The sequence below is a fragment of the Falco punctatus genome (genome assembly GCF_963210335.1).
Source record: "Falco punctatus genome assembly, chromosome: 4".
Taxonomy (NCBI): domain Eukaryota; kingdom Metazoa; phylum Chordata; class Aves; order Falconiformes; family Falconidae; genus Falco; species Falco punctatus.
Window position 1 is genome coordinate 54,087,916 of NC_137583.1, and position 26,818 is coordinate 54,114,733.

The 26,818-nt window shown below is 43.1% G+C and overlaps 1 protein-coding gene across 1 annotated transcript in view; it reads left to right on the forward strand.

Moving 5' to 3' along the window:
* CCDC13 (coiled-coil domain containing 13) overlaps positions 1 to 21,169 on the forward strand; it is a gene marked incomplete at its 3' end in the record, with an annotated part of 38,519 nt that extends 17,350 nt beyond the window's left edge. The window contains exons 8-19 of the mRNA XM_080387690.1: positions 1,631 to 1,717; positions 1,984 to 2,145; positions 3,318 to 3,422; positions 5,211 to 5,375; positions 7,142 to 7,318; positions 8,957 to 9,163; positions 10,297 to 10,430; positions 12,727 to 12,810; positions 13,629 to 13,757; positions 16,158 to 16,312; positions 20,357 to 20,471; positions 21,010 to 21,169. Coding sequence (XP_080243816.1) covers positions 1,631 to 1,717; positions 1,984 to 2,145; positions 3,318 to 3,422; positions 5,211 to 5,375; positions 7,142 to 7,318; positions 8,957 to 9,163; positions 10,297 to 10,430; positions 12,727 to 12,810; positions 13,629 to 13,757; positions 16,158 to 16,312; positions 20,357 to 20,471; positions 21,010 to 21,169 — 1,680 coding nt within the window. The remainder of the gene's footprint in view (positions 1 to 1,630; positions 1,718 to 1,983; positions 2,146 to 3,317; positions 3,423 to 5,210; positions 5,376 to 7,141; positions 7,319 to 8,956; positions 9,164 to 10,296; positions 10,431 to 12,726; positions 12,811 to 13,628; positions 13,758 to 16,157; positions 16,313 to 20,356; positions 20,472 to 21,009) is intronic.
* Between the last annotated feature and the right edge of the window lie 5,649 nt (positions 21,170 to 26,818).

The window sequence follows — 26,818 nt, forward strand, 5'->3', positions numbered from 1 at the left end:
GAAGAGCTGTCACAGACAGGAACCTGCAGTGATTCACATCTCTTTAGTAACTCTTAAGCTAAGCTGGATCACTGTCTAGACACACTCATCTTTTTCCATAGATTGTAGAAAGAACCAAGACACCTAAAGTGCCATTCAGTTGCCAACATATAAGTGTGAAAGTTCAGTCTGAGATGCCACTTGACATCTCAGATGTCCCTGCAGGGCTGTTAGATGTGACAGGACTGGCAGTCCTGGTGCAGCAGCTGAAGGCCTGCTGAACACCTTCGGATGCCTCGGGTGGGACTGGACAGCTGTGGGTGGGCAACAAAACAGAGTCTGCAGTCAGTCCATCCATTTGATGTAATGTAGAGAGAGCTGAAAGTTAGGCTTCCCTGAGTGTATTTTTTCTTTGTACAGATACCCACACTGAAAACAAGGAACGTCTTGATTTGTGAGTTTAGTCACATACCTATGCCTACTTCTAGATAGATGCCTTAATATCTGCAAAATTAATTGTGGTGTTGGTACCTTACAAATGCATCACAGTATGCACTTTCAGCAGTAGAAAACACTGTTATTTTACATAAATATTTGCTCTTTGCTTGTATGAAAACTGAAATATGTGTAAATCAGAAGTGTTTTAACATGACTATGTTCCCACAAACAAAAGGAGGTGTGGCCATTGAGCAATCACTTAGCAAAGGGTGATACATGTAAACAAAGTCTGCAAACGGATGTTTACAGACAGCTTCCTTAGAATTAGACCTAGAAGCTGCCAACGCAGCTGAAATTTCTCATTCTCAGTCCATTGACTGAAAGTGTATGAGCTGAAGAGAAAGGGTGGCCTAACCATTGATTTGCTTCCAAGGAAAGGGTGACATTGAAGCTGGCTCCAAGTTACACTCTGTGTTTCCCCAGATATCACTTTAATGAAGAAGCTATTCCTTAGAGATTTCTTTTGTTCAGAAATAATCAAGATTTTCCACCCACCTCAAAGAATGAAGTCTCAGCCCTTTGAAGCAACGTTTCCTGGCCTTTTCCAGCTCCAAATTCATTGCGCTTCCGTCCAGTAAGAAGTCTTTGCAACCTTAGCACAGGACATGGTTTGGAGCAGCTCTGTGTCTGCCTGCCTTTGCTGTGGCAAGCAATAGGGAGACCTGTTCTTCACGGGTTGAGAAATGCTTCTTTAGAGCTACCAGCTAAAGAAGAGCCTTAACATTATTACTAAATTGCAGCTATAGGGCGTTAGGTAGTTGTTTCTCCTTTTACATTCTTCTGCTGAGTAAAACTGTGTTTTTTATGAAATATCCTGTACTGTACTGGATTTGCATTTATGTATATAAACACTTATTTTATAAACCTATGGTGACAAAATCCCCCAGAAGTCTGGATAACTTATCCCATCTCAGCAACTCAGAGGCATTTTCAGTGAAGGTATTTCACAGTAAAATAACACATGCTTCTTTGGGAAGCATTTCAGGAAAAAAATTTATGCTTTCCTACTGATTCTGTTTAAAAAAAAGGGACAATGAAAGAGTCTTTTTTTCTAGAGTAAATAACTGTCCATGGTGTAACTTTTTTTGCTAATTAATATTGCACGGAGGTATAATTTTCACTGTATTCATTCTATAATAACTATTTTTTCCAGCTACAGACAGCTGTAGAAAAAATACGTTCTCTTGGTGGTGATGCAAGAATCAAGCAATCAACTCTGAAGATGACGGAAGGAAACTTGGTATGAATTGTAATTGAAGAGAGGAAATCAGAAGCTGATACTTAGTTCTCTTCTGTTGCACAGCCGTTTCCTTATGACAAGGGTGTATCCCTGTCACTAGTTTTGTGACCAAACTGCTCTGTTTATAATCTCCCCTATACCCCCAACGTTAGGGAAGGCATGGGTCTGGGAGGGGATTCAGTGATCCTGATGAATCTGTGGATCTGAATCGCTTCGGGTTTTTGCTGAGGATTCTGTTCTTAACAAGTACATTCTTCTCTTCGAAGGCTGAAAGTCCAGAGATGAAAGCGTTGCAAGAAAAATTAACCACAGCCAACTTTAAAGTGATAGAGTATCGTAACCAACTCCAATCTACAAAACAGGAACTGAGAATGATCCAAAAGGTACTGTTGCAGGATGCAGTGTGTGGCTGGGATCCTGTGCAAGAGGTATATGCTTGTGAAATCAGGAGGCTTCTTTTCTTTTGAGCTTTGATTAGCCTCCAATAAAGTATTATATATCCAGTGAACGTTAAGGAGGTAAGAAAAGGTGTGCATGCAGTGGTTGCGTTGGAAGGATATGCACATGGACACACGGATTTATGCTCTACCACCATAGCTGAATGACTGTGTCTGTTATTTCTATAGCTATGATGGGTACAGATTCTTTAAGGTTTGGAAGTCCTGGTTCAGCAAAATAGGTTTGTGATTGACTTGAAGCATACATTCAGGCCCATTCTTCCTTTCCAAAACATTTAATTATGTATTTACTTTTAATGTAGGCTTCAGTCCCATGGAAGTCAATGGGATTAAAGACTGTGCTTGAACTAAAGCACATTTAAACAGTTTGTTGGAGTGACATCCAGAGTAACCTTTTCCTCTTTGATTCATCATGGATTTTGAAGCATTACTATGTGCTCTGTTTCATTACTTTGCATAGGAGAGCTGCAATGCAGATCAGAGTAGAGAATATGGTCCTAAAAATAGAACTCTGCTGACCTTTTTATAAATAATTTAAATGCTCTTCATACTAACTTTAGCTCTCGTTAATATGGCTGTGTCAGAATTGTGCAAGACAGATTGGCTCAATCTCTGATTGCAAGGGTGTGTATTAAGACAATATCTCTGCTCTGTTCCTGTTTAAGATCTGGTTAAGTTTTCATTGTATCAAAAATAATTACATATGTTGAAAACTGTTAGTAATGCTTAGTAAACCTTGGTGATGAATTTGAAATCCTCTTTTTTTGCAAAAGTAGCACAGTTTGACACTTGGCTATACAGCTAAATAGTACAATTTGACACTCCTTATGGCAAGCAGGAAAACATGGATTCCTATTTTTAAAAAAGCAAAGAATAATATTCAAATCTATCACTGAATTGCCTACCTCAACAAGTAAAACGATTCATGTTAGCCAAACTCCTCCTACCCACCAACAATCTATATTGTAATAATGATCTGAAAGAGCTTACAACACATGAGATACTGAATATCAGATGCAGGCCGCTATGTGCAGATAACAGTGTTTTGTGTTTACTGCTAGAGAGAGCAGCTTTCCCTCTGCTTTCCCCAGCACATGTGTTTAAGCCTGGCCTTATTTCTGATGTTAATCCCTTTTTCATAGCTTTTAGCAAATGAAGTTGGGGAAGATGTGAATATTCAAAATCTCTTGACCAATTCTGGCAGCTGGCGTGGACGAGCCCAGCAAATTCTTGTTCTCCAAAGCAAGGTGAGTTAAGACCCTGCATGGTGCCATGTAAGCTGGGTGCTGGGATGTTCTTTCTAAGTATAGATATTACCTCAGTTTAAGGTAAAGATTTTGTTAGTCTTCATTAAGTAATTGCTAACATCTATACTTGCTTATAAGGTGTGTCCCGGTACAGTGTTTACTGCAACTACATGTCCAGTCTTTTCTATAAGAAAGTAACTGTTAGAATAAAACACTTTCTAGTAATTCTGTAGTAGTTTTTTGAGGTGGGTGGACTGTGTGTGTGGTGGTGGGGAGTTAAATTTTAAATATATGTTGATATGTGCAGGGTCTTTCAGAGTTCCTGCAAACTATGTTAATTAGTCTAGTGCAAATACGCAAGCTTCAGTATTTAAGCTGGGAATCTTCTGCGTCTGTGTCGAAGGAGAGAGTTCAGTGACCTTGGAGAGCTATGGCAGCCTAGTTAGAATCCCAGGATGTTTTGAACGTGCCTCTCTCCACTGAGTACAGAAGGAGCCCTGTCAGTGTCTGTGCTCTGACTTAGACACCTTTGTTCAGTGCCCAAAGTCAGATGGGAAGAATTGAGGCCAGATAAGATTTTCAAGTTGTTCCCTCAGGAACCTCAGTAAAGTCTTTAACTCTTGAATCTTCTGAAAGGCACAGTCTAGCTGAAATGTCAGCTCAAGACAGGGAGGCAGTTTTGTCTGCATCTTAAAACTTCTTTCCAGCAATTTGTTACATATTTTTCCTGGTTTTCTGCTGTTTAATTACCTCTTTTTTTTTTTTTTTTTTTTTTTCCTTTTTCTTTTCTTTGCCCCACTCTGATTGACTTTTTCTTTGCCCCACTCTGATTGACTTTTTCTTTGCCCCACTCTGATTGACTGAAATTGTTAACCTCTACTTTCCCTTGAGCAAATTACACTTTCCTTCCATTAGACCCCCTAGCTGGGATTCATCTGAAGACTGCACATACTGTACTCTGCTATAATGTAGAAATTTCTTTCTGAGCCAGTCTCCCCAGGGCCCTTCTGTAGTCAGTGGGAATCTTGTAAATACAGTCACTGGATCAAAAGTGAGGTAGGTGCATCTTATCCTAGAAGACACATCCAGAGCAGGGCAGAGGAACTCTGCTGGAGCAGTGCCCATTTCCTTCTACTGACTTTAAAAGAAGTCTGTAGTGAATAGCTGAGATGCAGGGACTGAGTTCACTTGACTACACATAGGTGTCTAATGCCAGCCAAGATGCTGTAGGGTGTCCCTCTGACCTCTGGTCGTCTCTCCAGGGGAGCATGGATGTCTTGTAGATCCTGCATCATACATGTCTCCAGTATCCCAGGGCACCTAAAATAGTGCTAGGTACCTAGCTAGACTGTACCTTTGATTGCAGACATCCTGGACAGTGATTCTGCTAAAGACCAAGATGCTTAAATGTATGCGGGTGTCTGCCCTTTCCGAAGAGATCTAAGATATTCTGTTGCCCACACATGTGTTTAGTGGCATTGAAGATGCTTTGGAGTATCTGTCTGGCCTGCACATGTGGCTGTAATAAGGCACAGATCTTTCATGTGTCCTGAATCTCCTGTAGGTCTGGTGTCATACCTCCTCCCTGCACAGATGCCCTAGACATCTGCATGTTTGTTAACAGCTAACAAATTTAAATTTGAATGAACAGATACTGCTCTGTGTTAGTTAACCACAAAAATGTCAAGACGTAATGCGTTGCTACTCCCTTTGGTAATGTCCTCTTTGATGCTGAACCCCTGTACTTCTGGTAAAGGCTCTGGGTAAGCTGTCATTATTGTCCCCTAGGTTCGAGAGCTGGAGAATCAGTTGGGTCAAAACAAGAGCAGAACATCACTGAGTGAGATTGATGAGGAATTGCTGGCACTTAGTGATCCAAGGAAGTTGTCAGCCCAAGAGAAGAACTTGCTGAAGATTCGCAACTTGGAAAAAGAAAAGAAAGAAACTTTGGAGGTAAAAACCTGTGAGCTGACAGAGTCCTGTTTGGGTACATAGTGTGTAATAACTTGCCTTATCTTCAGGGTATATGTTACAGCCTACCCAGAGACCATTTCAGAAACCCACCTGATCTGCTGGAGGAAGTTCTGCTGCACTTTACAGACTGAGCAAAAGGTTTCCATGCTTGTTGTCTGTATTGCACTCTTGTATGGCAAGGCATCCCTCTATGGTACAAGATTTGGGCTTCCCCTCTGCTTCATGAATGCTGTGTCAGATGCATCCATTTGGCCTGCAATGTGGCCAGCTGATAGGTGATGGAAAGAGGGAGAGAGGCTCTGGGTTGCAATGCAGCTGGTATTGGCTTTATACTGAAGGCATATATAGGAAGAAGCCCTGCTCTCCAAACTGCAGCATCCCTCTCGCCCTTGGGCCAGATGTGCATTCTTCATGCAATGTTAAATATAAACATCCCCCTCACACCTCATATATCTGTATGGCTGTGGCCTTCTACACTTGAACAGAATGAAGCTGAGAATGACACCAGACACCCTCTAAGAGGCATTCTGAAAATGGGTCTTACCATTCATCTATCACATGTAGTTGCTACAAAAATAAACAGACATCCAGTGCTTAGCAGTGGAGAGAGGCTATAGCTAGTGGCATATGCTGTAAACCCTGAGATGGGAAGAATATGTAGACCTGTGTCCACAAGAAATGTGGGTAGTTGTGGTCAGCTACACATACTCAGGTTAGCAAAGCACATCTCCCTTTGTGCCTCTGCTGTATTCACTTCTGTGGAGGCCACCTGGCACCATCCCAGAGCTTGATTAGCTGCTGCTTTTCTCACCACAATTTAACCATGCAACAGAATGAGCAATGAGGTGATACACACCTTTTACTCTGGGCCATGAGAATGAAAGAGGAGATTTATAGCTACAGGCACACAGCACAGGGAAGGCTTTCCTCAATAACTGTAATCTGTGTGATTCTACTTCTGCCTCTGTGTTTTGGGCTCTATTCACAATAACTTGCCCTGTACTTGTCCATTAGTACTTAACTGCTAGCGTGCTCTCTGGCCAGTTTCATCTAGGTGAAGGCACGGCTCAGGGAGCAGCATATGCCAAGGACAACTTCTACTAGATAGTGTGTGTAGTGGAATGAAGCTGGGTTAATTAGCACTGATAATATACAACTGTGGGTTGGCTTCAGGGGTGGCGGGTTGGTCGATGTAGATAAGGTGCAGCTGTGGCTGGTTAAGATGTCGGGCAGCCAACAGAAAGATAGCAGCCGAGGAAGAATCAGGAGGAGAGAGAACACATGCTCTGGATGAGGCGAGATGAGAAGGCAGCAGAGAGACTGTATGAAGGGTATGCTGGTATGAGATGGTAGAAGACCTTGTTTCAGCTTGACAGTCTGGAGAGTGCAGCGACAAGTGTGGCATCACCACCCTGTACCTGGAAGGAAGAGGGTTTCTTGATGGAGAATGGTGAGGTGAATGAAGAAGCAGGAGCATACCGGATCAGGTTTTAACACAAAATTATCATTTACTTCTGGCACACACTGCACTAATCTAGTCCACTTGTATTTCTGAGCAGACCATTTTTTGATGCTGGCAAGCAGGCAGCAAGTAATAGCATTTGTAATTTCTACTGACATGGTATGCCAGTCACATTTTTTAGATTCTGCCAGGCAATGTGTGATTCCTTTAGCTCACTAAAGCACCTGGGGCTTGGTGATAGGCTTTAACTGTCATTTCCTATGATGTGTTTTTGTCACTACAGAAACTCACTGGGGAACACGATGCTCTCCAAAAAAGTCACGAGGAAGTGAAAAAAAAACTTGACGCATCAAAAGCTAGGAACAAGATATTGTGCTGTGAAGTGAAAACCCTGAAGGGACAGATCATAACCTTGCTGGAGAAAGGAAAACACGACGATGAGCTCATAGACACCTTGCTGGTACAGTCTGACTATTACTGTTGGTCCCAGCCCTTGCAGATCAGCCTTCTTTCTATAAGTGATGAAACATGATGTCATTTAATGACATGATGATGCAGACAACCTTAGGGTACAAAAGAGCCTGATGAATCAAACTGACAGCCAGAGGTTTCCTAGTCAGCTAAAGCCCTTCTGCATTTTGGATCAGATCTCATGTAAAAGGCTGCAAGACAGCACCAGGCGTGACCCAGCTGCAGTTAAGTGGCTTTAAACTGAAATAGGATTGTCTAGTAGGTAGAAGGGCTTCATTCCTGACCTGTGAAGCTGGACTGTATTCTCTGTTCAGCTTTCAGCTTCATTTGTAGATTTTTTTTTCCTTAGAATGCCTGCACTTTCCTTAGAATGCTTGCACTTTCATTTGTTGGTTTACACAGCCCAAAACACACAAGCTGAACCATGGGCACTAAGCCGTGTGCGCATTCATTTGCAGTAGCTGGAGCTGAGAAGATTTGGCCCCTTCAAGACAAAGAGTATTATCAGAGACTCCAGATGCAGTTACACTGAAATAAATGACTGCTGTCATGGGATTGCAGGATCCGTTTGTTCTGCCATGGTTCTAAATGGTCTTCCCCGATTACAATAATAATCATTAAAAAAAATTAGAAAATATACTACTTCTTTAGAAGACTTAGTTCTGCGTTTCCTGATCCAGCTCCTCACAGGTTTCAAATCACTTCCATTTCCTTGCTTCTGTTCATAGGTTTTAGCTAAGATATACTTATGACTAAGCTGGTATTCACCTTTCTTGGCAGCCACGGGGAATATGGGTACTGACCAGCAGATTAAGCAGATTACAGAGGAGCCAAATAACAGTTGTTACTTTTGCCAAGTCTGAGCATTCTCACTGAAATTACTACAGAAAGATGCGAGTTTACTTGAGAAGGAATGGTTAACCTGCTTTTATCCCTTACATCAAAGAAGCACCTTGCTTGTAGTTTGTTGGCCTGCAGAATAAACTATCTGACAGGAATTAGATTTGTCAGCATGAGAAAAACTCCAGACCCCACTGGTAAAACAGCCGGCCTCATAGCTGTCATCTCATGCTACCCTCATCTTTTAATACCACTGTCACACAATCTGATCGTGTTCTAACTTCACAGAAAGCACATTGACATCTTTACTTTTATCTAATTTATTAAAAAGTCACCTTTGTCAAAGGCCAGACTCTCTTGATCTCCTTTCTGCTACACTGAGTAGCAAAGATGCCAGCAAACTGAATCTCTCAGTTGCTCAGGTCTTTTCTACTTGCACTGTCCAAGTCACTAAAATCTTGATATGACAAGCAGGGACCAGTGGGGACAGACTCTTTGCCCAGCTGCATGTGTCTGGGCATTGCAAGTAGATGTACTGTGCAGTCCTTTCAGTGCAAAATGCTGAGAACAAGGCAAGTTGATCTCATGCTTTAAACATTGGATCAAATTCTTGGAGTAGCACTAGTGACATCAGTGTGCTTACACCAGGGAATGGGTTTGGCAGGGCAGTGGTTTGCCCTAGCATTCCTAAATGGGTATTTGTCTTGGAAGGTGAAAACATCCAGGGGGTCTTAATAATCATTGTGTACAAAAGTGGAGATCTCACTCATTGTTTCTATTTTATCAGATCCAGCAGAAGCAAATGCAGGAGATCTTAAAGCACTTGAGCCAGCAGGATGAGAAGAACAAGGAGTCCCAGCAGATGCTAGGGCAGCACTTGAACAGTGAGGTTCAGCAACAAAACTGCCTTATAGAGAAGCTCAGACAGATGGTGGCTGAACGAGAAGCAAAGGTTCAAGAGCTGGAAGAGGAGATTAGGCAACTCACACTTCAGGTAGGCAGTCAGAAGAAATTAACTAGAGGAGCACACTTTGTAATTGTTTTAGATCTGCTCTTCCACTTTCTTCTCCCTTGTTATCTGAGATGGTTGCTAGCTTGTGACACTTAATACCGGTCCTACTGACAGTCTCTCCCGATGCAATGATAAAGCAGGAATTCTCTCTTGTAACTCTTAAGCTTCTTTCCTGTTTGTACATAACTTCAAGCTGTTTAAGCAGCAGAAAACAGAAATATCAATCACATCCGCACGTGCCTCTGTGTCAGGACTGTCACATAACAGACAGCAAAGGTTGCACTGCAGTGGGGACTTCTCAGTATTCGGCATCCTTGGCTGATGACAGAAGCATGCAAGGAAACATAGGTGAAGCCAACATCAGCCACATCCCTTTAGGGGGTGATGGGACCCTTAGTAAGTTACTCTCATTTCCCACTGCAAGCTGCTTCAAAACCTTCCATAGATCTCCAAGCTATTGATACAGGTCTGATGGGCCTCAGGCATATGGAAATATCATTGTACAGATGAAAGAATTTGGAAGGCTGGCCCCTTATGGCTACTATGTTAAAAATGTTTTCAACTTTCATGGTCTCGTGTTGCCAACTGACAGAGGCAAGATGGTACTACTGCCAGCGCACAGGCATGGGAGTTGAGAGGCAGCCACTAACTTGCCAAAGGTTTCTTGTGTGGTCTGACATTTGCAGTCAGATTTTGTTAAAGGGCATTTAGGCATCCAATTCCCATTGACATAAAACCCTACAGGGTTATGCTGAGATTGTGAATCTGTCAGATACTTCAGTAATTGGGGCTAGAGCACTGAACCCAAGATAAAACTTAGGTTAGGGACACAAACCAACTGTGCTGGTGGTGATAATGGTGCTGCTGTACTGTGGGCTCTCCAGCGACACTGTCTGCACCCTGTGATTTCATCTGAAACTGCACTTTTTATTGATTTTTGCTTTGTTTTCATCCTCCAATGGATAGAAGCTAAAGAAAAGTTTCTGAGGAGGTCCTGTAAATGAAAAGTTCTGGCATGCTTGTAGCAAAAATCATAAGCTGGTGATAAAGCATTGATGCAGCTGTTTTCCTTTGAAATGTGTAATTGGTTTTATAACCTGCTCCAACATTAACAGAATAAATCTGCCCATCAAGGAGACAGTTCAGGAGCTGATACACCACCTTCTGAACTCTCAGAAGATCCTGGTTTTTCTCTGTTTAAGCCTCTGGCATCAGGCAGCAATCAGGTTGGAGGGATTGGATCTGCTCGGTAAGAAGACCCCAATATCCATGTTTAAAATTGTTGTGAGTTATTCAGAAGCACGGTTTTCCCAGCTAATTGTATCAAACCACAAATGCTGTGCGCCAACAGCTGTGGCAGCTTGTTTACAGTATATGGGAATCTCTAATCACATTATCTCTTGGACTTTCGTCCTGGAACAGATAAAGATATACAGACTTGCAGACATTACTACATTTGGCATGATGGTAGTGCAGCTAATTCTTTTTCTTCCACTCAGATAATGTTTATGTGGTTAGCTTAAGTGCCTGTGATTCTTTCTTATGAGAAACAGGGCTTCTAATGAGCAGACTTCTGAAAGCAGGGTGACGAATTAATACAAAATGCCATTTTAGGTAAGCACTAAATCACCAGTGCATTATTTAAATCAATAAATACACTTTGAGTAGGGTTTACTCTCAAAAACATTGAAAACGTGCCACATTGTTTGTTCTTAACAAACACCCTTTTTAAAGCCTCACTGAGGACCGTATAAGTTACACTAATCTTAATACAGCAGTAAATCTAATTTTTGTTTACATGGCTGTGACTCTGGTTGCTCTGGCTGTGTAAAGAGACCACAGCACCAGAGGAAATTATATCCTTTCCTGTTAAAATGCTGGTTTTGTTGCTAAAGAGTTCATAGTGTAATTGACAATGAGGATTTGAGACTGGTCTTCTGAGGAAGGAGGAAAATTTTCATCAAAATAAAGTTGCAACTGATTCCTTCTGTGTAATTTTAACTCACCTACCACATTACTTTAGACACTGAATTTGGCTATAAAATTGTCAACTGTATTCCTGACTCTTAAGTACAAAATCTGAGAAAAGTTCTCAGTGTTTTCAAGGTAGAGTTAAAATAGCCTTAATTTGAAAGTTTCTACATCTCTGTTGTTACATCCTTATGACCGACTTCGTTCTCCCACTTCTAACTCTGCAGAAGTTGTGCTCTCCTGGAGCAAATCTGTGTTTATCCACTTTTTTACTTATGTCTGCTGATGGTAAGCGGGAAGGCAAGCAGGAAAATGAGGTTGGGTAATGGCTTTGTAGAAGCCACTAAGTGTAGTGCATAAATTATTGCTTGTATATGTGGCTAACATAGCTCTGTCATGAAAATAGCTGGCATGTCAGGTGGGCAATGAATGAGTCTGAAAATGGCAGAAGCTGTTAATAACTTGGTCAGCAGGGCTCACTCGTTCCATTAACTTTAATATGCTGATGAACTCTCTATTCCATTTTACTTTAGTGAATCGTCTTTTCCTATCAGGAAAGATGAAATGAAAAATGCTATAAATAGGAACTAAAGCCCCTTGGAGATGTCGAAGTAAAAATCTGCATTTTTGGACTGGGCCGCTTCTGTTATTATCAACCTTAACTGGATTTTAGGATTAACCACTCCCAGCCTAGAAGGCAGCTCTGCCTGTTCCACAATATTAAGGCTTTATCCTCTGTTAGCTGCACCCTGAAGACAAGGAAACATGGGCTAAGTCTACAGGGAGTTGCCTTAAGGCAGCTGCGTTCAAATTCGGAAAACAAACACACACTAGAATTTTACGTCCCTAGCACACATATCATTATGCATAAAACTCACCCAGACTGGAAGCGATACTCTGGTGTTAACTGGTAACTCCTCCTCTTGCAACAGTAAGCCTGACAGATCTTCCTGAGGCTCTCCGCAAAGCATAAGGGTTCAGAAAACTGTATAAAGTATATTTTTAAAAAGCATTTGGAAATAAAAGTTGTACATCTTGTAGAACAGGGGTTCATTTGGTTATGAAAGCATGCAATGTGCAAACCCCATCAGCCAGACACAGTAACGTGTGCTTGTCTCTCACCCTTGGGTGAAGGTGTAAGATGAGAGTGCTGTGTGCGAGGGTCCAAGGCAGTGCCTGTGAGGAAACGCAGCAGCAGTGGCTGCATGGTCGGTGTGAGCCAGGCAGGGTCGAGAGCTATTCCTGCTCCTGAGTTGCTGTGTGGCTACTCTCTGACACAGAGCCCCACAGTGCCGGTCTGGATTGCCAGCAAAGTATCCCCACAAGCACAGAGATCAAACAATGAGTTGTAGTTTTCATACGTTGGAGACACAAGGTGTTTTTGCAGCATGTTTGGGAACTGGGGAGCAAGCTGAGCTGTTGTGTATGCAGGGCCTGTGTGATGCCCACTTAGGAGGCTTGGGGAGTCTTTTCCCTACAAGGCAGCATGAAAACAGACGTTGAAAAGTGACTGGAGTTCTTGGAGGACTGCCCTCTGCAGAGCTCAGTGCTTAACAAAGCTTTCTTCCTCTCAGCACAGTGTCCAAGATGGGCCATACGCTTGTAGAGTCGGCAGCTACTAAGCCTTCCCTTCTCAGGAATACCATCACACCTGGAAGGTATGTGTAGAAACGTCATCATAAACAAGGGAGGTTTCCTGCACTGCTCCGCAAGCTGCTGGCAAGCCTTATCCTTGTCTGCCTTGTTTCTGTAATGAACAGCTGCTTTCACCATCCGTTCTACCTGATGCTGCCGAAGAGCTCTGACACAGGCTCTAACATCTTGCTATCTTAATTTTTTTAATGATTGCTAGTTTTATGCCCCATAAATCCCATTTTTCCCTTTTCACCCCGAACTGTCAAGATTTCTCCTGCTTTTTGCTCTAAAGCAGATATTCCTGAATACTGCTATGCAGAGAGGTTAGATAAGTAATGAAGTAAATAATAATGGGGTCCATGGGAAAACTGCCCCTTCCTTTCATCACATATTAGGCACAAAAGCGGCCATTATACTAATGCTGCCTGAAGCCTTTCAGTGCAAGAAAATCAATACCATGCCGTTTAATAGCTTAGTGTAGCACTTCAGAGAACCCACATATAGACGACTTTTACTTTGGCAGTAGCAATGGGAGGAGAGTTGGTGATAGCGAATTGATCAGAGGTGGAAGTTTGTTTTCAGGGGTGATGGGAAGGGAAAGCATCCTTGCAAAGGAAAAGACCTTTCTAATTAAACTCACGGTGGCTTTATTTCCAAATACTTGTATTCCATTTAGTGCAGTATGGAGACTGATGCTGGGGGGAGGTAGTGAGCCTGGCTCTGCATTCTGGCTTAGTCCTCAGACAAATGTATTTTGATATGTTTTTCAAATCTTGTCTTTGTTTCATTTCTTTCATTTGTGAAATGGGAAACGGACTCTCTATGCTTCTGCTGTTTTTAGGCTTACTGGCACTGACAGCCCGGATTTAAAAGTGCTGCAGACGCAGATCACAGAGCACAAGGCGCTCTGCCAGGCTGCTGAAGTAGAAAAAGACAGGCTCCTGGAACTGGTCACTGTGCTGCAGAAAAGGTAGTGGCTCGCTCTGCCAGTGTCCTTTGTGGGATGCTGCGATTCAGGAGTGCTTGAGACATGTGAGAGTCTATAGCATGCAGTACAGTCCATCACACGCTGCCAATGTGAACCTTTCCTTAAATAGGGGCTTTTAATTTTTTTCTGCTCAATTTCCCTGACTAGTTGATGATTCATTTTTTTTATTCTTCTTTTAGAACAAAGGGCAGAAAAAATGGTGTCATCTTCACGCTTGCTGCACCTAGATAAAACTAGAATTCGTATATTTATATATGTGCGGTGTTATTTAGGCAGCAATATTATTCAGCAGTAGCAAATACTATAATTATAGTTATAATCAGACTTCTGTTCCAAAAGCTTTTCACATTCTTTTAAGTTTTGCTATATCCTCTTCTAAATTAATTTCTTCTGGTTTAACTGGAGCATAGCAGTGGGTTTTTTTTCTTCTGTTATTCAATTCTATTTAAGATGATGTTAAAAGCTAACTATGTTTTAGGAGGGCAGGAAAAGCAAAGTCTTTTATCTTTGGACACCTTTTAGCTACTGCTTTTATTCCCTGTTAAGGAATGTTTATTATTTGATTCCCAAATCTGTATTGCAGTTTTAGGAAGATATACTTGTGTCTGTGTGCTTTTGAATACAATAGGCACTATTTGCTTGCTTGCTTGCTTTATTTTACAATAGTTATAATTTCTCACTTGACTAACTTTTGTCCCATACAATTAATTGCAGTGAGAAAAATAATTTTTTAACTGTGGTAGAGGTGCTTTTAAGGGCTAAATCCTGGGAAAATACACTGGGAGAATCTTATTCCTGTTTGTAAGCCCAGTGACTTTAATAGAGCTATGCAATTAGATAAAGATGGAGGTGCGAGTGGTAGCTGAAATAGGGCCATCAGAAATATGGGATAATGAAGAACACGGAGTCAACGAAATGCACAGCTGCTTGTAAAATGTACCGTAGACTGATGATTCAGCAGCTCCGCAGTTACCATGAGTTATCAAGAGTTCCTGCAGGTAAAGTAAATTTTGTGGATTGTGTGCAATAACTCCTGGAAGACCCCAGGATAATAGAGCATCCAGTCATATTTCAACATGAATATGTGTTAAAAAAAATCAGGTATTCCTCCTCTTCCCTTCCCCTGTTGGAGTGTGGGTCAGCAAAGCTCAAGTAACACATATAATGCTTAAGTCAAGAGAAGACCACTGGGAATGGTTACAGGAGTGGGATTTCTCGACAGCAGCTGCCAGAATTTAGGGCTGTGTTTCACAGTCACTTTCTGCAGAGCAGTATATACTGTCAGAAGATTCTGTTGTAAACTAATTGTAGGATTGGCCCTGCTGGAGGAAGGGGGAGAGCTAGAGGAACATTTTAGTTTGAGTTATTCATTTTAACAGAGGAACCTGGTCAAATGCAAGTTTAGCGAATTCAGAACCACTGAGCGAAATGTTTCTCATAGCATGTCACCAGCCTAGGAATTCACTACCACAGGAGGTCAGAGCCTTGCCTGTAGCTAGATTTTTTAAGACAGTGATTTAATTTTATTATAGTTGTAATATTTCTTTAGTTATGCCAGCTAGGAGGGAAATAAGTAATCAGGTCTCTTGATTCAGAAAGTAATAGCTGTCAGTTGTGGGGTCAAGAAGGAAATTCTTTTACTCTGCCTTATACAATGCAGTGAGTTATTTCAGGTTTCTCTCTCACTTTAAATCATTTGGTATCAGGCACTGCCCCACATGAGATGCACTGCTGGCTGCATCTGTGGGTACACATAAAATTTTTGCTGTTAATTTTCTAATATTGTGCAGAGTAAATAGAGAGGGAATTTCCTCTTCCATACTGTACTGCAGAGTGAACCATCCGTTTCTTTTCCACTCACTTTCTTCCGCAGTAGTGTCTAATGGCCAAGTTTATTAAAAGCAACATCAAGTTTCTTTTCTTACTTTCAGATAACTGACGCAAAACAGCTAAATGCTAGACAGCGTTTTTATAAACTATTTTCCCTCCAAAGTTTTTCCAGAGTGTTTAAAAAATGCAGTTTATTATTCCTCTAATAAAAGATCTCTTCTCAGCAATCTGCAGCTTGCCTGCTCATCTGAGTGGTAAATTCACACAAGCAGCCAGTGTTAAGGGATCTAGGCAACCTCCATTAATGAACCCATTATTTGCAACTGTATTCATTATTTTATTCTGTTTTGCAAATTTAGAGGATGTCATCTGGAACAATTGCAGTGGGATTTCTGCCTTTGAATGCACGGAAAATTCTCCTTTTCCCTCTGTTGGGATCTATTGCGATCTATGCAGCATGAAGAAGGATTCAATATCGAGACTCATTGATCCTTAATAGTCATGACATAAGTAAGCTGAACTACCTTTTTTTTTTTTTTTTTTGCCTATGAGGGTGGAGGAAGGCAGCAATAAAGTCTTGAAAGCTGAGAAAAGGCTTCAGGAAGAGAGGCGGCGATGTGTCATTTTGGAACAGCAGCTTGAAAAACTGCAGATGGATCCAGGGAGGAACACAGGTGCACAGAAACCTCCCCTGAGGAGCAAAACAGGTGAGGTGGAGTCCTTATCTACAACTATGTCCCCCATTCTACCTCTGTGGTTAATAGACAGCAACAACAGTTGGACTTTGATCTGTCAAACCTACACAAATGATTGACCTTACACATGGCAATTCGGATTTACTCAGGCCAGTGGACCAGTACAGAAGATAAAATCCTGGCGCCGCTTAATTCAAGAGGATTTTGCCACAGATTTAAGTGGGACCAGGACTTTTGCAATATGTTGTTTTCATGGCATGACAGTCTACAGAAAAAAACTTGACACTGCTCTGGGTTTGCCACCAAGCCCACTGCTGTTTCCCCTTTGCACTTCTGGCTGACAGATTCATCTGAAGGTTAAGAACAGAATTAAAGGACGCATCCCAATTTAAGGCCTGTCAGTGTCTATGAAAAACTATTGCTGGTGATGAAGTAATTAGATCTGGTGTAATTTATTATCCCATGAACATGATAATCTCCTGCTATAAATATGAAAGCCTCACTAGCATAGTTAAAGGAGGAGAATTCATGGTGGATGTTAAATTTTTATTTCCTTGATCAGATCCTTTTATTGCTTAAGGACTCTGATTCTGTAAAGTGTCTAAACTAATAAAATGGCACATATTCTTATGGAAACTTTTCCAGTGGTTTCCCTTTTTATGTGTATTTTCATAAAGTAAAAAGACTTTAAATGCCAGGACTTGAACAGTAGGAATAGGAATTTCGATTTGGCAGATATTGGGATGGTGTCGGGTTGAGTTAGAGTAGAGTTGAGTTGAGTAGAGAGATCATAAGCCTCATCAGAGACCTTGTACAATCTCTTGGCCTGCCCCACGCTGAAATGCATGATCTTGGGCCGTAGGGGGACTGCCCTACAGCTCAGCAGGTACATGGCGTGGCTCTCCATCATTACTCCAGCCGACACTATGGTGTGTACTAATGCTACCTCATCAGCTTCTTTGAGCTGATCTGTACTGAGCACTATGGCCTGTATAAGCATTCACCTCCTTTTCCACCTGCACTGGCGTCTTCTTTCTTCTTAGGCATGGGTCAGACTGAGGTAAGAAACACCACTGTAACTGCATTGCATTTCTTTGCATTTCCCATTGTAGTGCTCTTGGTCATATGCAAGTTTGACGATCAGTTCTCCCTGGAGCAGGACTGTGATGCAAGAAATCACATGTGGTTGTTCCCTGTGATCTCGATTTGTGCAGGAGAGCTAGTGTCTCTGGTGTAACATCTACACGGTGCTCAGGACCTCAAGGGGAGCACTGCTGTTCACTCATCCAGCACGGTGAGAAGACTGGGTATACAGGAACAGGACTCAGAGGAGCCTTTATCCTGAATGAGGACTGAATGATTGCTTCGCACCTGCTCCCCTCTGTAATGTGGGTCCACTCCTTAGCACAGAACTGTTGTGTCCTTACAAAGGGCTCCCAGCCAACACTGACTCGTTCTCATGTGTTTTTCTTTGAGCACAGACTTTTAGAGCTGTCTTACCTGTGTTCACCGAGAGCCTGACAGCAGAAAAAGTAGCGCAGAAAGACTCAGATCCTAATAGAAGCCTAGTGCTTAGAAACAAAGTGCTGCAGCCATTGGCCTTTAGGATATAGGACATTCATCTTTTTAAGAGAGCAGTGCTGGGCCTCACAAAAATGGTGTTGTGGTATATCCTTTGTGATTTCTGGGAGGGTTTGAAGGTGAGAGGCTTTGGAATACTCATATGGTTCTGCAGATTCTCAGAGAAAGAAATCAGGATATTTGTAGGGACAGGTAGTAGCCAGGTGAGAGTTCTGGGAATGCAACTCTCAATGGTACACTTTTGACTGACTCCATGCCTTCAATAGTATGGGAGCATTTTGGTGCTGTGTCTAGAGGAGAATTTAATGGATTTTTTGAGTGCTCAGACTTTCATACAACCTGGTAGTGCAATGTAGTGATGTGCTGTTCCATTATCATACATGTGCTCCACTTAGCTTTCCTGGCAACCTCAGAGATATGGTGATAAACTTTCCAGGTTCTAAGCCATTTTGGTCAGTAGTAATGGTTTGGTAACTCACCTCCGGGAGATTGGCATTTCATAGCCAGAGGAAGCAGGCTGTTCTTAGCGGTGTGACAGGTTCCTTCTTACTAAATATTGAGTTCATTAGTCTCGTCCGCATAAGAACTAAAAGCAAATGTAGAAAAGGATTGGCAGTAAGACTAATAAGAAGAAATCCGCTCTAAGTCTGTTAAGATGAGGAGGTAACAATCTATTTCACCATCCTTCTTTGAAAAGAGCTCAGCCCCTTGTGATGTGCCCAAACTCTCTGGATTTTGTGCAAGAAACAAGTCTACAAGTCTGTGATATACCTCTTCAGCTGAGCATGTAGGTTATCAAAACGCTTTCATGCCATATAGTTGGGGAAATAAGAAGGAATGAAAAGCTTGAATATAAAATAGAGACTAGAGAACCCGCTAATTAACATAATATTTTCTTTTCTTTCTGAAAGTGCAAAATTGGAGAGAGCTGATCTAATTGCTAATCTAATGTTTCTAGTCTCTTCAATTCAAGGGAAATAGATAATGATGCTGAATAGCTAGAAACAACCCAGTTGTGTTTTAAAATTATTCAGGCTTTTAGGTTTTTGGTTTTTTTCTGTCTTACCCAAATTTAAAATTAGCAAAGAATAACCCCAGAGGAGAATAGGTAAGTAACAACAGGTTCTCCCAAGCCTGGTAAAACAGGACAACCTCATGATCAAAAGCATTTCTTGGTTATACAACATAGCCTTTTCTTCTCATACGTTTTTCTCAGAGTTCAATACTTTCTGCCCTGGTTCTTTTAGATGTTCCAGATGAGGAGGATTTAGTGTTTTAATACCAAATTTACTTACTTGAAGATGTTTGATGTTACATGCGACTTTAATTTGGAAAAGTGATACAGCAATGTACTGAAATCACAATTCAGCATGATATAGCAATTACAATGTACAGTTGAATCGCAACACAAATATGACCCCCCATTACCAGCCTAGATGTTCACTGTCACAATGCTGGGTGTCCCCAGTTGCCAGGAAGGAATATGGGGGTTGAAGCCAGCTCAAGCCCGCTGTTTTCTTTAAAGATCATTTTGGTGGATTTTTTGTTTATACTCTGTGTTGGACTGAACCACATATACACTCCAGTCACGTTTGTCTGGCTGGCTCAGGTAGGTGGTACTCTACGGATTAGGGAAGGCCATTTACATTTACTCAACGGAGTCAGCTGTAAACATCACCCTCCAGTCCCCATGGTGTTGGGATGAGTTCAGCATCCCCTACGAAAGCTGTGGTCACTTCCTACATTCCTTTCTGAGCTTCCTGAGCCTGTCATCCTTGCCTGTCTTCTCCGAGCCTTCTTCCATTGTAGGGGTTCACTGGTCAGTCACAGGTGTTTTGCTTCTCCAATCCCAGCAGTAAATTTGAATTGTATTCTCTCTATAACCCTGAGAAATGTTTGTGTGTCCCTTTGAAATCACAGGAGCAATGCTGCATGTTTTGGGTAGACCTTTATTTAGGAAAGCATTCCTCATTTAGAACCTTAGTTTGAAGTACACATTTAAGCGCTTTACTGCATTTAACCTGTGTTGTGTTTATGCTGAGGATCAAAGTGCTTTACAAAAGCTGTTTCAGTGTGTGCCACATGCAATTTTTATCACAGGCATTTAGGAAGCAACAGCTGTCATAATCTTAAGTGAAACACAACGACAAGATAAACATCAAAATAATCCTTTTCAACTGTTCCTATTAGTTTGCCCACTTAAATATTTTGGATTAATTTTTTTCTTCTCTAAATAGGAAGGCACACATATTACTGCATTTAGCCCTGAAATGCAAACTCATCATGTTTTCATTTTGCTGAAAAGAGGATAAATAAAAGTCTGTCTTATATATTTACAGAATTTTCATGGATAAACAGAGAACTTAACAGATTCCTTAGTGTTTATTCACTGTTTGCTGAGATTTACTCAGTGTGCTACCAAGTGAAAATTGGTGTTTGATTTACTAAAATGCCATTTTGTGATTAAACCTGCAGGCCAGCCTGTGAGTCACTCAAGACTCACCATGAATGCGAGTGATAGACAGGAGCTCTCTGTAGCCCAGCTTTCTAAGTTGTCTCTAGAATCGCAGGTCGAGGAGCTGCGCACAAGGTATGGTTTCCCTTTCTCCATGCTGTGTTACTCGCAATAGCTAAGAGTTGTTGCTGTCCTTTTTGCAGTGATGTTACCTGCATCTGCTTCTCAGAAGATAAAACCTAGTGAACTCTGTAGAAATCCCAGATCCTCTGAACTGAGCTTGTCTATGTCATTCTTAGAGAAATTTCCTAATAATTATACAGATACCCAGAAATGTTAAACTAATGCAGACATTAAGCAACACAACGCAGATGCAAGGAAGACACCGTTGTTTTTTTTTCTTTTTCTTCCCTTATGCATTGATTGCAAGCTTGTTAGTGAAAATAAAATTATAATCTTTAACAAAAGAGATCTGAAAAGTACTTTGGTCATCTAATACTCTTCTGTCTCAAAGATAGAAGGAACAAGTGTTAAGTCTGCTCTTTCTTACACCTGTCATAAAATTACCAGAGAGCATGTGTTTCAGCATTTTCTTCCCAAGAGCTGAAGCACTGTTCTAATTTGCTTTGAAGCCTCACAGCTCACATGAAAGTTTTCTTTTGTTTCCTTGTAGGCTTGTGATCCAGCAGGATGAGAATGAAGCGCTGAAGGCTGCTTTGGAGACTACTGTGAGAAAGAAAGAGGAAGATTTTAAACTGTATCAAGACACAATGGATCAAGTGAAGGATATCTTTTTACAGGCCATTCAGCAGCAGAAACAAGAGGAGAGTTAAACAAGATATTCAGAGTCCTTGGGCTGCCAAGCAGGGAGAAAGCCCAGGCTTTGTGCCCATGAATTGAAATGCAGTGGCAGTGTAGTTCTGCAGCCTCAGATCATGTCATTTCTTTAGCATTTCCAGAAGAGATTGAGAGATGGAGGCAAATACAAAAAGAGTGAAGGTTTTGCATGTCAGCAAATTCTGTCTGTAAGAGTTAGCAGCTGGCTCTGAGATTGCACATGCTGTACGTTGGTGCAATTTAGGAAGCTGCAATTCTGCAGTGTGATTTTGGGCAAAACCTCCCTGGTTTCAACAGTTTTCCTCAAGAGGGTTTGATATTCAATATGCTGCTGCCTTTATGAGCTCTTGAAGGAATTTTCTATACAGAAGTTATGCTGGCCCTCTTCCAGAGCCATGCCAGGAACAAGCAGAGTTCTGTTTTTATCAGCACACTGATACCTGTCTGTCTCAGGCTTTCTGTAGTACTTAAATGCAGAGGGGGAGGATTAGCCTGGCCTGTGAATAGCTGCAAATGAACTTTGCGTGGGCTCCACTCACCATTCCAACCAACGTTTCTTTGCTCGAACATATTGGCAGCAAAGTTTTCTGCAACTCAGTGGAGTTTCCACTGAAAAGGTAGACTGTGCAGATTACCCCTGCTGTCTGTCAGATCTACCTTAAATCCGGCTCGTTCTATATGAAATTCACCATCCAGGTTATGAATTCCCTCTTTGTGGTTCTCTGCGTTCATCTGTCAGGCAGGTCTTGTTCTCCCTAGGAAGAAATGCTAACAAAATGCAGGCAGATCCTCACTGCAGTAGTGGTGGGACTTTCAGAGATGCTGAAAACCCTTGCATCTCTGTCCTCCTCTCTTGCAGCATGGTGAGAACATCAAGCGCAAGCTAATAAGGCATTGACATGCAGTCTGCCAGCAGAGAGCTAGCCTTGGGGATTACAAGCAAGCGGAGAGCTAGTCATTTTTGTATAGTGCCACTTTGTTTCTTAGTTGAAAGTCTTGAAAGCCCTTCCTTTTCTGCTTGGCTTTGTCAGCCTCTTTTTGCGGGTGTGAAGTTTGTTAGACTTTAACCCCAGCCACTACCAGTACAAAGTGGGTTTGTGGACAGGCAAACCGCTGCTCCCTTCCCCGGCATGGGGATTGCATCCTGACACCACTTGCGCTGGGATAAGGTGGAGTGAAAAAGAGAGCAGAACAGGAGTTACTCCAGATTTGGTGAGGGTGGTGTTGTCCCCATCTTTTTTTTCCTGTTTAGGTTCAGGCATGCCTGTCTCTTCAAACAGTTCACAAAGTTGCTGATGGAGGAGGTCACGGAGCTTAGAGTAAGCTCGGCACCTGAGAGTTAACCCTCCCTGTACTTACGAGCCCTGCTCCGCTCCTTTGGCACTGGCCTATAGCCCAGCAAAGCCGTCAGGTGTCTTGCAAAAAGTGGGACCAAAATGGTTCACTGCCATATTCCTCCTTCTCTCCCTGCTGGTAGCATCAGAGGAAAAGGCATCTTGCAACCCACCATTCTCTCTTCCTGCCAACCTGAGGAATCGTAAATCCTGGATCGAGAGACAGACACAGTCTCACCCAAGTGAGCTGTGGTTTGTTTCTGTTCAGCTCCATCCCGATGATTATGTCGCATGGGGTAGAGCAAGCAGACCAAAGAGAAGAAACCCGCCCACCTCTGATGGATACTTTAAGGACCAGCAGTAGTGAGCGGATCCCCTTGAAGAGCTGCCTGAGCTGTGGCAGAGCTGAGGAGGTTTTGTTACGCAGTGGCTGCTAAATTCAGGGTGGTAGCTTGGAGCTGGAGATTCTGATTTCGCTTACACAGAAGTGTGAATCAATAATATTTTCACGTAGGTATGGAAGAGGCAACCTGCTGTCCTTTCTAATACACGGTCAGCGTATATACCACCTGTCCTGCGCTGAAGCAGTGACAATCGTACCACTCTCCAGCAAAGCAGCTATGAATCAACGCATGAAACAAATTAAGAAACGGGGAGTGCTATATGTTACAGAACACATATGGCTCACTAGTACATGGTGCAAACCTCAAGTGCTGCAACACTAATTTCTTTAAACATATGCTTGTTTGGGGTCGTACAGAAGCATTTTCTCTCTTCTTTTTTTTTTTTTTTTTTTTTCCCCCCTGCACAAACACACAGAGAGAACCACTGGACACCTTGACAAAAAAGGAACTAAGACACTAAGTTTCTTTAGAGAGCGCATACCTGTAAGTAACTGTTTCTCGTGGAAATGTGTGATCTGCCTCCTGTCACAGAGTAGTGGGGGCGTCTGAACACAGGCCAAGTCGTCCAAGTCTAATCAGTATTCACCTTAGTTTTGAAATAAATTCCCTCTCCACTTCCACAGAGACCTGCCTTCGAATTCTCTCCATTCTGACTCTTGCAGCAACTTCCCAGTTTTCAATGTATGAGAATGATTGTCTTGCAGTGCATTTCATTTTGTTGCTGAATGTAAGAAACAAATCTAGTTCAGCTGGCTGCAGCAGCCCTGTGTACCTCAACCCATCCCTCTGAGAACAAAACTGATGAAAATATCTTTCCCACTGCCTGTGAGAACCCATAGCGCTGGTCCTCTGACATAGAACCTCCCCAGCATGCCTGATGTGCTTTTTGAGCTCTGTTGTTTTTTTGGGGATGTGGTTGGGCTTGATCTGAAACCTCCTCAGCCCCTTGTTTTCTTTGGAAGTTTGGCCCCATGGATAATTTCCAGCCTGTTAAAATCCCGTGCTTCCATTCTCATTTGAATTTCTCTGGCTTCAGTTTGCAGCCAGTCATTGTTATATTTTTCTTTGCTAGATAAAACCGGTGTGAGTACCCAGCATTTCCTCACTGGGACAGCCGTCATCCAGTGCAAAGTCGTGTCACAGCTGCTTTTTGATAAGCTGGGAGGTTTTTCAGTCTCTCGTACCTAATAGTGGTGACAATGCTCAGCAGTGCTGGCACTGGCTAGTGGCTACAGTTAAGCTGTGAAGAACAGTGTCAGGTTAATTTTGCTGCGAGTATTTGAGGCAACAGACACTCCTTGGTAGGATTTGGCCAGATTTTGCCTAACGTATGCTAAGAATATGAATCCTCCAAACACCTAGGCTGAGCCAAAGGTTGTCTGCTACCCTGGAGCTGGGCAGAGCACTTCCATGACGCAGCCATAAAGTGCCTGATGGATGTATCAGATTTTAAAAGTACAGCTGAGCCACTGGGAATAAATGACCTTTAATGAATTGTCATCGTTTTCCTTTTGGGCTGTTGAGTGGTGTCTACCTGCAAAGAGCAGGCATTGCAAGAGCACAGCTTTCCAAACTGGCCGTAATGTGAATTAAGTTGCATTAGTGGGGTTAAATATAGACAGTATCACCACAGCTGAGCGCTCCCTGCCCTGAGCTCTGCTCGGCCAAGGATCAGCCAGCAGATCAAATCCGATCCCACTGTAACAGCTCCAATTTAGAGCTGTGGACTGGGGCTGCGGGTGGCTCATGCCCTCTCTGAGGCTCCAAAGCAGGACAGAGGTGTGAGGAGGAGACAGATTTCTGTCCTTCACTGTGGGTGAAATGGGGAGGAAGCTGGTGGCAAAGCGGAACCAAGTTGGAAATTGCCAGCAGCTGCTACTGCCCTGCAAGCTGTGGGGCCCTTGCCCCATACATGACAAAAGGAACCAGGTTCAGCTTTAAATGGAAAAACACTCCAGCAGAGCCCCCGTGCTCTAAATTAAGCCACGACTGAGCCAAGAGGGGTATTGGGTTTCCCCCCTCATCCTCTCCCCTCCCAGCCCAGCTCGGGAGCCAGCAGCTCCCGCGGGACAGGGTGGCCTCACTCCACAAATGCCACCTCAATCCCCACGCATCTCCACTTACAGCTCCCAACCGTGTCTGCAGGCAGGGGGTGAAGTCCTGGGCTTTCCAGCGGCTCCTTTGTCAGCACGAATCCGTGGGACACAGCATGGCAGTGAGGGGGGGTCATTCCACCGTGGCGTTGACCTAATCGGGGCATTTTTTTCAGGAACAGGGAGAGATCAGGAGGAGAGGAGCTGAAGTCAGTGGGCTTTGAGATGATGCTGGGTTGTCCCTGTCAGGTGGTGGGAGCCTTCTTTAGAGTCCTTCCCCAGGGCAGCAGGAGGCCTTGGGACCTTTGATGGGGTTGGTGCATGCCATGGGGGACAGGCAGAGCCATTCTGGGGGTGCTGAGAGGGGTGCAGGGGGTGACCTTGGATGGATCAATGGATGGATGGGGCACACATCCTCTCCTGAGCAGTCATGTTAGCAAGTAGGTGCATTCTGCAGTCCTGATGGTGCTGGCATGTTCCCAGTGACACATTTGTGTGGAGAACCTGATGGAGCAAGCAAAGGCAACATAAACCATCCCACATGGGTTATTATAAGCCTCTCCCCTTCCCATTCACCCCACGAAGAGCAGCAGGGCGACAGCAGCACAAGGCAGGAGCAAGAAGAAGGCTCCTTTGGTGTCCCCATCAAACATTCCCAGTTTCTGCTGTGTCTCGCTGGGACAGAGCCAAGCACCTCTCATTGAACCCCACCACCTTCCCGCTCACTTTCTGGGACACTAAAGAGGGGCCTGGCCTCTGGTCGTGTGCCACGACTTCCAGCAACCCATCAAATGTTTGAAAAAACTATCATTTAAATCCGCTCGAAGCCATAAACAGCCCTTCATCATAAAGCAGCAGCACCGGGGCAATAAAACACAGAGACGTCCCCTGTGCTGAGGAAGGCACAGTGGTCACATTAAAAATAAATCTTATTATATTAGAAATCAAGAGCAAGGATTTTTTCTAATTTTTTTTAATAATATCTATAAATTAAAGCTAAATGATTTTTATCACCACAGTTCCCAGAGCCTCATGAAAAACCACTGCCCAGCCCTCCACCTATGTTGCACTTTAAATCCAGCAAGATCACAAATTATTCAAGCTTTAAAAACAGAAAGAAAATAAAAATCTATCACCCGGCCAAAGTTCTCTGGATGCCAAAGGCCATGGAGAGCAGCACAACAGGGCCATAACCCTCCTGCCCTCCAGGACCCACACCCTGCCCCCCCCCCCCAACCCCCGGCATCCTTCATATCCCTGATAGAGATATCTCCATCCCCTCGAGCTCTGTGGGCACACAGCGGGGTCCGCTGTGTCTCTAACCCAGCAGACACTCAGAAAGAAGGATTTTAGGGCTCGTTTTGGTTTTCACATGGAGAATGATGGGGGGTGAGCAAGTCTGGGAACCAGGGAGGGTGACAGGGACCTGTTGGTCCCTTGGTGCCCTCCTATAACCATTCCACCACCGCAGGGACCCGATGTCTGTCTGCACCCATGGGTGGGGGGACAGACACGATTTTCCCTCCTGCTGAGGCTCCTTGACTTACGGCCATGGCTGGTCATAAACCCCTGCCCTCCACAGGCGTGCGGAGCATGACAAATTGTTTCACTGTGCTTATCTGCACGAATCTCTTAATTACTTCGCCTCCAAGCACCCAGTCAATTATGCCAGGGTCTGAAGAGCCCAAGCCCCTGGGCAGGGACTGAGCTGCAGCAGCAGGACCAGGACATACTGGGGCTGTGGGGCATCCAAGGGGCAGGCAGTGAGTCCTGCCCCGGCTGCTGCAAATTAAAGGGGCTCATGAGGTGCTGAA